Below are 13,568 nucleotides of genomic sequence, written 5' to 3'. Positions count from 1 at the left end.
CTAAATAGCCAACCCCAAGCTGTATCCACTCTAAATATTTGCCCAGGGCCATACACTGAAAAAGGATGCATTCTCTTGGTTAAGATCAGTATGTAACACAGTATGTCCTTTTATTTGTCAAGCCTGCAACATTGCCCTGAGGGGGTTGAAGGTCAAATGCTGTGGACTTGTATGTCCTGCAGTGCCACTCTTCTTAGAAGCACAGCACACAGTCTCGCAACAAAATAACACCTTCGGATCACAGGGGCATTCTGGGAAAATCCACGCAGGGTTAGGGCTCAGCAGGGTCAAAGCAGTTCCCCCTTTGACCAGTCAGATCCAAAACCGCACTTCCACGATAACATATAACATATCACTCAGCATGGGGTGTCACAGGTCATCACTCCAATTCACTGCACAGTGACACCCGGCAGCACACGCCCCGCAACGCAACAACACAGCCTCCGTTTACATTCCTCCACCCCCCCCCCCCCCCCCCCCCCCCACAGAGGCTATTGCGTGCGCATGGTTCTCCTTCTCACTCTCATTGGGTGACACGTAATCCCTTCCCCTACATTCACCTGATCTGTCATCAAGGCACTGTTTTGCCTGGATGCATCGGGGAGGGCATCCTCTCTCCCAGCAGGCTCTGGGTTAGGGGGATGGAGGATCAGAGAAGCGCGGGCAGGGCAGAAGTCAAGTAGCCTCTCCAGGCCTACCCTTAACCCCCAGCCGAGGGTTTGCGGACACCAACGAGATCCCGCCGGCGTGGAAGCGAGGGGCCCTTTGAAAAACACTGCCCTGTTTTTTACCCTTTGTTCCCCCCGCAGCTCAGTAGCTGATAACTCCTTTACTATTTCTAGTTCCCAGAGGGACCTCAGGCCGTGACCCCAAATCCTTGCTGCCTTGTTAAATCCAGGTAGGGTTACCCTATACAGCCTCTATCATTGACTGCAAATAGAGCATACATGTTCTTGGAATTTAAAAAAAAAAACTGTTGTCTAAATAGCAAAAATGCATGTGAGCAGAACAAATTTGTTCTCAGCATGCCACTTTCCTGTCATTTTCCAGTCCTCTGCAGAAAGATAAGACTCTATTTACCTCTTTGAATATACATGTTGTTTGGATAAAGGGAATTTGAATACAGTTTTGCTGAAGGATGCAAATCAGGAAGTGAAAGAGTGGATTAACCTGAATTGTCACAAAAGGTCATTTTCTGCTGACTCTTGATGTGACATAGGCTGCAGGATATCAGGTCTAATTCTCATGATATGGCAGAATAAATTATGAATACGTGACAAAACAAGAAAGCATTTGCATTGAAATGCTGTTGAAACAATTGTTTTGATACAGATGCTTACAGCAGGAATTAACAAAATCTATGTTTACATATAAAGAATAGATAAAATCTTCAACAACACCTTCAATTCCACTGATTCACTACTACATAATGCCCACATTTTATATGAAAAGATATAAGTATCCAAACAACACTGACTGATAAGTGAATAATTATTTTACAAATAAGCATGTTTGATTTTTTTGTAATCATGTATATGGCTGGCAAACTATACGTTAAGTGAATAGAAGCACTAACACAATCTAAATTGTTTGGCATGATGTGATACATCATAAAGAAATGGCGACATAGTCTTTAGGAAAAAAAGGTTCTCCCTTTTCATAGTATTTACATGTTCCTTTGGCATAACAAATGTCAAAGCACACCTCAGTGCAAACAGAAGATAGTTTTGTTCTTCGATAATAGAACAAATGCAACAAAAAGCAGAACATCTGTCAGCAAAACCAGTTTAAATGTACAAGGATGGGCAAATAGAAAAACAGAACAATTTTTATATTTCCTCCAGTACCAGGAATTGCAAGTTTTAGGTTACAGCAAGGGTCAACTCAAGGTCAAATGTAGGTAATTTATTTCTATTTGTGGAAGAGCCCTCTAGACTTCTGCCTTCAAAGTGTCTTCACAAATTTGCATTAAGTAGGAGAAATTTGTTTATGTACTTGGATGTTTCTAAAGTACAATGTTGCCTACAAAAGCCTTTAAGAAGCAAAGATAACTCTGTTGCAGTGCTTATAGTTCTAGGGTTTTAGCCCTCTCATGCTTAGAATAATTATCAGATTATGAATAGTAATAAAAAGCACACATTTATCTGTAATCTGTGAGTGTCATTGTGTCTGGAAGCTATAACAATGCCTTTGTTCAGTCTGGATTCTCAGTACGCCCTGAAGATGTCCCAAACCACTTCCCTAAGGACTGCTCAATCATTTTAAGGAAACAGGAAGGGGTTAACATGTCCCGCTGCCAATTACCTTAGAAACAAGGATCTGGAATTTGGCAGTTATTACCCTGTTTGCAATACAATGTCGATGCAGCATGCAGGCTCAGCTTTACCTCCCCCGCCTCCGCGGAGATATATCGCCAGAAACACAATGCAGGTGCTGATGATATAAAAGCCCACTGACAGTGTTTTGCTCCTCAGCTGCCCGCTCGAAACTGAAGACAGGGGAGATCGGTGGTATGGTAATACGCAGACCTGCAAATTTGACAGCTTAAAGCTGATTTGCCAGACCCCTTATCAGGTGCAATCAGCTGTCAGCCCTCAAACGGGGTAATTAAGTGCTGTGCGCTTGTCAAAAGAGTCTGTGCTACACATTTCTTATTATGTTACAAGTTGCCTTTCAGGAATTTGTGTTCTGTCTTCTTAAAACACGGAATCTGCTGGTGGGGAAGGTAAACAAGGCCGCATACCAGTGCAAAATGAATAGGGATCCTACCCCACTTCCTTCATGCCCAGTGACTCCCAATGCTAAAGACTGTATGTGCCATTTATTCTCAAAGTCAAAATAAGGTTGTGTGTGACTTCTGTGTGGCAGGGTTCGCATACATTTTGGCTTAATAGATTCTTAATGTGCAATGTATTGTAGCGTATCATACACCTATGTGATAAATTACTGAAGCGAGAAAGTCAACAGAAATAGAACACCAGGAAGGGTGTGTGTGTGTGTGTGTGAGAGAGAGAGAGAGAGAGAGAGAGAGCTACAGCAAGGGGACAATACAGTATTGTGAAAAGAAAATGTGCTGATGATGGTTCTTGAAAACAGTATCTTGATGAACATGACAAATATTAATAGTACCAGTATTAAAAGGTTACTAAAAAAGTTGACACTGCATGCAATTCATTTTATGTTGTTTCCTTTGCAAACATAATTTGCAAAGAAGTTCATCCTGGTGCTACATTAAACCATCAATTTACACAGGACGCACTTGTTCCAATGTTCACAATAAACCCACAACAGCAGTTGGCTATTTATAGGTGCCCTGTACTAACTAACATAAGTATGGAGTAATATGCCCACATGCATGAAAGTTGTGGACATTCCTCTTACTATTTTAACATTTTACTTTATAATATTTCTTTGACTTCAGCTAACTACAGTACATGTGAAGTTATGAAGTTAGTGAAAATAATGAACATTGATGCTTTGGTAAATCTTTTTTATAATTTGATGGCAAGCTATGGTGCATAAATTATTAGGAGAGCTAGCAGTAGCTATGTTAACTGCATGATGAAAATTAAACTTATCTAACTAAATCAATCACTGTACACTTAGAGTCAGCCAGCTCCATCAGTTACCATTCACAAATTAGCTACTTTAGGTAGTAAGCCAGAATGCTACATCTCATTGGCAACTATGTGTTGCATATATCAGTGTAAGTAACTAGCAGCAGGAATTTGCTAACTAAAAACAATAATATACCCTTAGGAAATAAGATCCATATTGACAATCACAACCCAAATTAAATCACAATTCCTTGCTTGTAAAAAACATAACTTTTTAGCACTTTGACTAATTTAGTAATTCTGTCTTGTAAAGAAACTAGACCAAACAGATTCTAGCCATCATTCCAATTCAAACCTTTACATTCCACAATTTGAGCCAGAGCGCAAGTGTGACTTTCTTGAAAAGTAGTTGTTTAACCATCACTGTGGTTATTTCAGAGTGGACCTGCGCTAGTATAAATTTAACACCACAAGCTTTTTGTGTTAACATGTTCAAAACACTATGGACATTAAGAAACCCTGAGAAACTAAAAGGTTCAGGTTGCATAAAAAAAAGTCATTTCCATATTGCCAAAACTCTCAGCTAAACTGTGAAAGAACTGATTTTGACTGACTTGCACTATGTAGCACTGATTCTCATAAGTCACCTAACCTGTTTGCAGTTTGCCACAATCTTGGCTCTTGTGCAATACTATCTCAAAGAAGCCTTACACAGAAAAGCATTTTTCAATGGTAAAATCTAATTTGCTTGTGAGAACTTCCAAAAGATTATTAATTGAACAAATTTCACATCCACACCTGAGACAACCAATTGTCCAAGTTGCTTAAAATTACCAGTCACAAATCTAAATGCAACAAAACCAATAAAACTGCTTGTCAGTGGAGTCCCTAAGTGATATAAAATAGTCTCCCACCTAAGTGAAAGTCTAATTACTTTCAGTCAAAGGCATGTGGGTCTGTAAGCTTGAGTACCACACAGGAGCTGGAGTACAAAGACAATTGACTTATGGGGTCGGACCTGGGACCTGAGTCACTGAGTTCCTGTTTCTATCAAAGACACCCACAGCCTGGTGATCTGACACTTAGGGAATTCACGCTCATTTATCAACCCAGAGGCTGAGGAACAAAAGCAGACAATTAGTGCCTTCACCTTTTTCTCTGGAAAATTTGTTATTTTTAAAAAATGACACTCAAATTGCCTGCCATATCCACCATATATTTTCAGGGTGGAACTCAGTCAGGCAAACTACAGAGCTCATGCCTGCCTTGTCTGCCGTGGAGGCTGCGTGGGAAATAGCAGGTTCACTGACTCTGGCATGAAAGCCTGGTAACAGGAGATCGACAAACATGTTTGTGATGCAATTCGGTGCACTTTGCTAATGTGCTAAATTTGACACTTTGGGAATGGATCCTACCTCTTCTGATGGCATCAGCAGATTTATATCACAAGCAGTTAGCATTTAAACTGTTCTCTTACCTCACACTGCTTTCACAGGAATGGATTCAGACCCACTTCTGCCCTCCATAGCCACTTCTGCCCTCCATTGCCTCCATAGAGACAAACAGAGCAAAATAACACCCTTGCAATGGCACTAATATAGGTCACACAGATTTTCATTGTTAGGTTTGATAGATGGCCATTTGTTGTACAAAGAAAGGTGTGTTGTATATTTGAAAAGCTACAGTATGCTATCATAAGGAGAGTGATGAACTGCCAAAGCTGTGATTGTGCAACATCGTAAAATGTGTAACTTTCTGCGAATGCAAAGCCTGGGGAACAGGCCCAACTGTTGCAGTGCAAAAACACTGAAAGGCTTTTTGGCCATTTGGTATCCCTTCTTTGGGTTTCCAATGACACAGAAACATTCACACAGTGTTAGAAGAAAGGAGCTTTGGGTTGTAGCTTGATTTTTACAACGTGCTCTCACAGAGCTAAGAGATATGCAGAGAGAACTATGTTCCAAGTTATACCTCGAGTGTGTCATGCAAGAAAAAAAATCCACTCTCCGGTCTCGTTATATCCAATGATGACACGTGACCTCATTCGCAATCTGAATTTGTTTTAAGTAATTACTGACAGGTTTGTTCTTTTTATGAGCAACATGTCATGTCTAAAATACTGCACGAACGTAATAAAATCTGGACAAAAAAACAACCGGTGATTATATTTTAAGCTACAGATTCCACCCTTCAAAATATGAACGCACATGCCAAACACAAGATTAGGGTGTTTCAAGTAGGATTTACCTTGTCTGTTCGATTGCATGTCTTCCCGTGCCGCACGGATCACTGTGTTCTTGTTCATCTGAAACCCATGTTTGGAGACGTCTTTCACCATGTGTCTTCAAGTCGACGCATTCTTCTCTGTCAGTTTGTGGCTCTATGGAATTAATAGAAAAATGCTTTTAAAATGTATATAGTACACAATTTATGACCTTATCGTATTTCCACACCGAGAGTTGCATCACATCTGTAATGCACGTACAGATAGATCAAGTGATGAGCAGGTCTTTGACTTCTATTTTCATTTTTATGATTAACTTTTCGATTAACTTAATATTTTTAGGGAGCGATAACCAGTAATTAACACAGTTCAGAACAGATATTGTAGTATAGGCTGTGTTTTGTTCCGCATTTATAATTTCTGTCGCACCCACCTGTCGTTGTTTTTTCTTTTTCTTAAGTAAATTTTCGGAAAATGCAGTAGCGTACGTCGAAAAACGGTGAGTCCAAACGTCGCTTTTGAAATTGTTGCGAGGGTGAAAGGGCGTTTTTGGCGGAATGGAGGACCCGTATCATATCATGGAAAGGGCTGCTTAATTTATTTGTGCTGTTAGCAGTTGGTTTTGGACCGCAACATGTTTGAAACTATGTGAAAGGAAAAAAGAATGACGAGTTGGAGAACGACATACAACTCCCTTAAGGCAAGAAGGCTTTTATAATGTGTATGTCGCTGTGTATATAAGGAGGAAAATTTTGTTCCCAATCTAAGCATGAGAAAGAAAAATGATCTGAATTTGATATGCGTATTATATTAACATGATAAAGGTTCTTAAGAAATCGAACCAGAAGTTAAAAATTAGAATTCAGTTCTTTTTCGTCCCGGTCTCTTTTCACTGCATCCTTAAATAGGTAGAATGTGATGATCACTGTGTGATGACAGAAGCACCAGATTTGAGAGCTGTAGATATAGTACAATCTCAACCTGCACTGTCTGATAAAACGTTATTTGTGGAAACGTAACTTTGGGGTTTGACCAATGAACAACATGTAGCGTTTGACCTCCATCTAAGGTCTCAATAGGCCATGAACGGTGGTATGACCTAATAACCAAACAGGGACACCCAGACTAGCTCCACTATATACCAACTGAATTGTATTTATTTGTTTTATGCAGTTGCTTTTTTGTTTAATTATTGCTATATTGGATTTTTAATCAGTATTATCCTCAGCTGATGTATATGTTTGTAACTGTTTTTTTTTTGAACATACCTGTTTTTGTAAAGCTGATTAATCACACTGAAATTGAAAATATAGTTGCATATTACTTCATGTAGTATACAAAGAAATTAATCACCTGATGTTGCACCCTTGTTTAAACACTGTGCATTCAAAAAATTAAAACAAACATAACTTTGTCTATTTTTTTATAAAATTGTTTATTGACACAGTACAATTGCATTGTCATGCGTACAAATTACAAGTGAAAGCAACATCATTTACATTAATGCATTTAAATATACTTTATATGATAAAGTGATGTACACATGCTTATATTTACAGCTAAATATTTACATTTTCTTCTTCAACTGAAGAGCTCAAACAGCCATTTTAAACTCATATTTCTACGGTAATTTTCAAAACCATGTTTCAATCATGTAGCATATGTGAATCTGCTTACAGTAAAACAGAAGGAAGGCACAGAGAAGCTAAACAATGGGACAGTTCTGATGGTTACTGGGATGCGCGGGTCATAGCAGGGGAAGGCCTCTTCAGTATGGACTCAACAGAAAATGACAGTGACTCACTAGATGGCACCTTTGTTCCCGTTTGCTTGGATGCGAAATCTTTGGCGTATCTGTCCATGCTTTTGAAGCCGTGGACCTCCTTCGCAGTGCCCTCTCTGTATTTTCTCGCGGCCTCCTCCAGGATCTCCTTGCAGTTGGGGCCCTTGAGGTCAGGGCCTGGCTTCTCGCTGAGGGTCTGCTGGATCAGGGAGTGGAAGGAATTCAGCTTCATGGAAAGGGCGTGCTTGGCGCTTTCTTTGCTCAGCCGGTTCAGGACGTGCTCCTGGGCGGCGGGCAGGGGCGGCGTGTTCGGGAAGGCCTGCCCGAACCCCCTCTTAGGCGGGGAGAAGGCCGACCGCTCCCGGGGAACCTGGGAGAGTCCCCCTTGGGGTTCCATCTGGGCCTGCTGGAGGTCGCACGGTTCGGGGGCCGCCCTTGAGCCCTCCAGTTTCGCCGCCGCCGCCACCACGTCCTGGTTGGGCGAGTGGCTCTCAGAGGCCGGCATCATTTTGGGGTCCCACACCGCACCGGGCTTCATGTTCTGGACCGCGGTGGCGTTGAGGAGGCACTGCTGGTAGAGCAGGGCGTCTCCGATGTTGCTGCCCCGCGGCCACATCATGAAGCGGGGCGGGAGGGGGTACTGGCGGTAGGTGGTCGCCACGCTGACGTTGGACGAGATGAGCTCCACGTTGCTGGAGCCAGCGTACTGCATGGATAGGTCCAAGCAGCCGGGGAGGAAGTTACACAGGTCTTTAGGCGGGGCCTCCACCTGCGTGGAGGAGTAGGCCGTCTTGTAGGAGTTGTACTCGGCGGCGTGGTGCACCATGCTGTTGGGGAGGAAGAGGGAGGCGGTGGTCGCCTGATTGGACTCCAGCATCTCCCTCTCTTTGTACTCCCTCTCCAGCATGATAGTCTCCAGCTCCTTGTCAGCGAAAGCCCTCCGTTTCCTCATCCTGTCGCTCAGAGGTGGAGGCAGAGAAGGGCTTCCTCCCATAAACGGGTCTGATTGAACTGGACGGTATCCTAATATAAAAGAGAGCAGCATTAGATATTCTGTTCATTTTACTATTTTTTAAACAACCATAATGTAACCCTTGAAAAATCAAAGCTTGTTGTTTACAAAAGTAACTTACAACAAAAAAACACCTATGAAAATAGTTATAGTGGACACAAAGCTATTTAGGCTTTTATTATCGTTTTTTGGAATGCATGTATTTAGCAACCTCTGGAAATACACACATTCATTCAGTAAGAGTTTATACCACTGTTACATAATGTCGACAAATGTTTTCATCTCTTCTGTATTATTGCTGTACCAGTATTATTGCTATGAACTAACTGTGAGGAAACTTCATTTATAATTTGATGTATCACTTTCATAGACACTAGAGGTTTCAGAATTGCCATCTTTTGGGTACAGGTCCAGCTCCCTAACCATAATTCCCCACTGCTTCCCTCCAAACACTGATAAAACGTATTAAAATGTATTTGCTAATCACTTCAAAGTACCCATTAATGTCCGCTTACTGCAGTTAAAATCTCCCAAGCAGAACCATTTGTGGTGGTGCGCTTGTTAGGGAGAGGGACAGACATCCAAGCACAGCTAAGAAAAAGAGAAAGAGGGAAAATTTAAAGGAATGAGAAAGACAGGGAGAGCAAGCTTATGAAGACAGAAAATTGTGGTCAGAAAATAGTGAAGACAATAAAATAGTTATCCAAGAATTTATAGCTGGTATTTGCCTTACCTTCTAGAATACTTTTTGCCAGCATGGTGGAAGGTCGAAGATGTCTTTGATAGATTGTTCTCCGTTCAGCTGGAACCTGCTTCCCTGAAATGCCTTTCTTATCCTAAAGTAATTACACAAAACAAAAATGTTTCGCATGTAAATATAATGACAATACTCCGCACCGTTTTGAAAGTAAAGATTCCTATGCAGTTACAAACAGTATGAGTGAGGGCAATTGATTTACTCGATGTTGCACAGACAGTCTTTATAAGTTAACTTCTTGTTTTCACAGTTAATTTAATTCACAGTGCTTGAATTACAATTAATACTTGAAAATTAAATTGAAGGATCATTTAAAAATCTAAATACCTAATATTTGATCCAAAATTTAAAAATCATTTTCAGAGATACGGAGCATTCTCTGTACTACAGAATGCTCGTACCGCTTTACCGTAATTTTATATTAATTTGGCCTAATTTAGAGAAACAATTCCACAGCGCCATAACGCTATTCTGATCCTAAAATTCGATCATTTGTGTACGTATACACTAGTGGTAAATTGTCTGTATATGTGCCAAATTTTATATATTTGTATATGTACCTTTGAACGGTAAGTCTTTGCAGTTGCAGTTCCTGTTACAGAACTAAAACGTGTATGAACCTGCAGCATGTTGAGCTGTAACGCAGAACACGGAATACACACCTCCGTAGCTTGCTGCCTCCTGAGTGCCACCTGCGCTGCCATCACGCGCTGTCTCTCCACCACCAGCAGACAATTAGCACACTGACAATCCCGCCACCTGCAGAACCGCTTGTGTCCCTTGAGACAGGAGACCACTCCATGGTTTCTGCAGCGGGCGCATTTCGGGGTCCGGCTCAGTTTTCTCTGGTCTCCCGATCCAAGGTTTATCTGGCCTGTTTTGTCGTCTTCTTTGCTTCCCGAATCGTCGTCCGCTCCGCCGGATGAATGGGTGCTGAAGTCTGCCTGGTCGTCACTCTCTGTTTCAAGGCTTTCCACGTCTATTTCAAGCTCATGAACGACAAGATCCGTCATGATTCCGGAGATCTTCTTAAAAGTCAGTGCTCGGGGCTTGTAGTCAAGAAGACAGATTCGATGTCAACAGTTATCGCCTGAAACGGAGGAATAGGTGTCTAATTAGTTGTAGAATTTATCATTCTTAATTCTGAAGATAATCATATTTATTATTTTCACAGGGCAGTTCGTGTTACATGTTCTGCGGTATAATTATCGTCATTATCAGGGTAGTAACGTTTTTTAAAAACAAAACAAACATAAACATGCTCATCATGTATCATGTTTTACTAATGTGTATGAATAATAATCGCCGTAATTGTTGATACGTGTTTAGTTATCCTTCACTTTGTTTTCAAAATATATGTAGGCCAACCCAATATGAATAACATCATTACACAATAAACAGTGGATTGTAAAAATTAAACTCACCTATAGGTGTGCTTCTGATGAAAAAGCGTAAAGAAATCCAGTTGGTTCTGATTACTCTCAGCGTCGCTGTGCTTCAGGAAGAACAGGATCTTCGGTATTGACAAGAACTTTTGAAGACTGGCTCTCTTTATTACTTCTGTTTGGACTTGCTCAATTATAGTCATTGAACGTGGTGCGAACGCATAAAACACACATCTGTCATTAATGTATGTTTCTGATGTCACTCGACTGTCTTCTGAGGTTTTCACCAGAGGAGTTTCTAACGCCTCCTCTATGAAGAGCTCGGACGCGTACTGCTTACCCCCTGATTGGCCCGTTTTCAATACCACGTCCCTATTGGCTGTCCACAGATTGCCCTCTGTCTCCATGAATTGAGGAGCAGGTTGAAATAGATTGAAAGGGCAAATGAATGAAAACCGGCAAGTCTTTGGGAAGCAGGTATTTTGACTGAATCCTATATGCATGGACTAATTAAGTTAAATGTTACATTTAACATTTGTATATTATATACAATATTAAGAAATATCATGTATCTTTTGGAGTTGCCCTGTGTGAAAACTTCAGTCAGGACTTTGTACAAGTGCTTTAGTTTCACATAAATTTGTCAATAAATAATACAGTTCAATTAGTTAATTAATCCACTAAGTGTTCAGGTGTTCAACCTTTTCATGCGATCTGATACAATGTAATTTCAAACCATTCAGTATCCCCAATACACACACACAAGAACACACCGCTAATCCATCATATGACATATTATTTAAAGTACACATTCTGTAGGATTTGTACAAAGAAAAATACTCCTAATTTGCACTCACCAGACAGCCAGATGTTATAAAATGTCCCGAATTCGTATGCAAATGAATGTTAGAAAATTCACAAAGCGATGAGCTATTTTCACATAGGTTCAAGTTCTTAAAACAAAAGCTTAAAGTGTATTTAATTCACGTTTAAGAACACAAGATAGACGTTAAGGTCAATTATAGCCGGTAGTATCAGCTCTGCACAGTCTGTATACATTATATAGGCCCACGCTTATATATGTATGTGCTCGTATTTTTTATGATTCCCTTTTATTGCGTTAAGTGGATATATACGACAAGTTTGTTCTATACAAATTACAGAAGATTATTAAATCGCCTAATACTGCTTTTGATTTAGCTATAAATAGTAATTTAGTTATATGTAACGATTAGCTATGGATAACAAGGCCAATTGACTTATCCTTTTTGATTAATTGAGTCATTATGTAGGCCGGATAATATATTTATATTAACATTATCTTACTCATTGCATAAATAATATAATTATAGTAATAGCTCCGAATGATTTAAGGCCTGAAATAAAGTGTATGAGGTGAATTCCATTTGATTTTGTTGTTACATCTGTTGTCATCGTTCAAGCAACCGTTTCTGCGAGCGTACGGTTTGGCGCTGATGGATTTACAAAGTGTTTTAAAATAGTGATTTTGGCTGATTATAACGTTTACACAACAAACGCGCCAGTGAAAATGTGTAGTCAGCAAGCACGAGCGTGTACAAAACAAAACTGACGCTTTGTCCTGATTGACCTACAACAGCTTGTGCGATTCACTTGGAACTAATTGAAAATAAAATGAGGCTGTTAAAATTGCCACCCCAAGATCACAGCTACTGTTTAAATTGCAAGCATGTCTTAAAGGTGACACCCGCGGAATTTTGACGTTTCCCTCCTGGGAACCAGCTAGAAAGGGTGGGACATGGATTCACAGATTGCGGTGCGAATGAAGTGTCCCTCTGCTTGTAAACTGAAACCAAACAATAGGAAAAACACAGTCTGCCATTGTAAATTTGAAAACAGTTAACATTTGTGTTTACTTTAACCACGGGGAGCATTTCATTTGCTGATCGATTTTAAACATGGCACACAGCATTGTTACTGAAGAAGAGTCCTGCTTTGGAGATTATAGTAATAAATATTTTGAGAGTCAAGCCACTAGCAACATCACGTTTTGGAGGCTATAGCAATTTATGGAATAAAGTGTCCTTCAGGTAGTAGAGAAGAGTAGTACTCACCGCTTGTTTGTTCTGTACAGCAAAAATAGAGCGAGCATGTAACCGTTTTTATTTACTGCCCTTTTGACAATAATGGGAAGGTGATGCAGTACGGAAAAAATTGTTACGGATGGATGTTGGTTCTAAACAGGCCGTGCTATGGCCATTGTCGTTGCTAACTAATACGATATTCTTCAGGGTTTACAATTTGATTTTAAATGGGCAAAATACTGGAGAAGGGTACAGACATATTATGCGGCGATTTCCGTGGTGCAATTGTCCTATCAATTTCCTTACCGCTAAAACAAATTCCACGATTATGTAAATATCCGTTATTTAGAAGTCTGAGGAACATCACGCATGCTATGGAAAGGTAATCCCCCAAATCGGTAAGTAAAATAAGTCAAAGTAAGATCATTTGTAATATATATAGGCTACCTTTGTGTTTTATTTATATGTTTTCATTTATTTAGTGAACATTAACCCATTGTTTTAATACGTTATGCAGTTTTTATTTAGAAATTAATCACTCTAGTGGATTAATTCCATTTTGCAACCGTTGTTCTTTGTGCGATTTTAGAGCGATAAATTAAGGGGGGATAATCAATAGAGTACACACCCCTGAGGTGACAATACACGGGCGCAAAATACACATTACACATAATGTAATATTATGACATTTACAGTGCATTTACGTAAATACTGTTTCAAAAAAAATTGTATATATATACAATTGTATATATATACAATTTTGTATATATATTTTTTAAGATTTCAG

At 40.0% G+C, this 13,568-nt stretch overlaps 1 protein-coding gene across 2 annotated transcripts; it reads right to left on the bottom strand.

Annotated features, from left to right (window-relative positions):
- Nucleotides 1-7,361: 7,361 nt before the first annotated feature.
- Nucleotides 7,362-10,985, bottom strand: dmrt2a (doublesex and mab-3 related transcription factor 2a). 2 transcript variants are annotated; one of them, XM_036527306.1, is made up of 4 exons: nt 10,758-10,985; nt 9,996-10,423; nt 9,310-9,412; nt 7,363-8,587 (listed from the first exon to the last, which is right to left on the bottom strand). In XM_036527306.1, the coding sequence occupies exons 2-4, from the start codon at nt 10,344-10,346 to the stop codon at nt 7,512-7,514; spliced, it is 1,530 nt and encodes a 509-aa protein (XP_036383199.1). In that variant the 5' UTR covers nt 10,347-10,423; nt 10,758-10,985; the 3' UTR covers nt 7,363-7,511. The 2 variants fall into 2 exon arrangements, with proteins under 2 accessions (XP_036383200.1, XP_036383199.1); XM_036527307.1 differs by lacking the exons at nt 9,996-10,423; nt 10,758-10,985 and adding an exon at nt 9,894-9,963 and having other exon boundaries at nt 7,362-8,587.
- Nucleotides 10,986-13,568: the final 2,583 nt, after the last annotated feature.

This window comes from Megalops cyprinoides, chromosome 4, assembly GCF_013368585.1.
Source record: "Megalops cyprinoides isolate fMegCyp1 chromosome 4, fMegCyp1.pri, whole genome shotgun sequence".
Lineage (NCBI taxonomy): Eukaryota > Metazoa > Chordata > Actinopteri > Elopiformes > Megalopidae > Megalops > Megalops cyprinoides.
Note: the sequence above shows the minus strand (reverse complement) of the source record. Positions and strands in the feature narration are given on the sequence as shown.

Excerpts from the sequence above, each read along its gene's own strand:
- dmrt2a (XM_036527306.1), bottom strand. The coding sequence starts at position 10,346 with ATGACGGATCTTGTCGTTCATGAGCTTGAAATAGACGTGGAAAGCCTT. Across the intron at positions 9,413-9,995 it reads GGAGGCAGCAAGCTACGGAG|GATAAGAAAGGCATTTCAGG; the intron begins GTGTGTATTCCG and ends TAATTACTTTAG. Across the intron at positions 8,588-9,309 it reads GGCAAAAAGTATTCTAGAAG|GATACCGTCCAGTTCAATCA; the intron begins GTAAGGCAAATA and ends CTTTTATATTAG.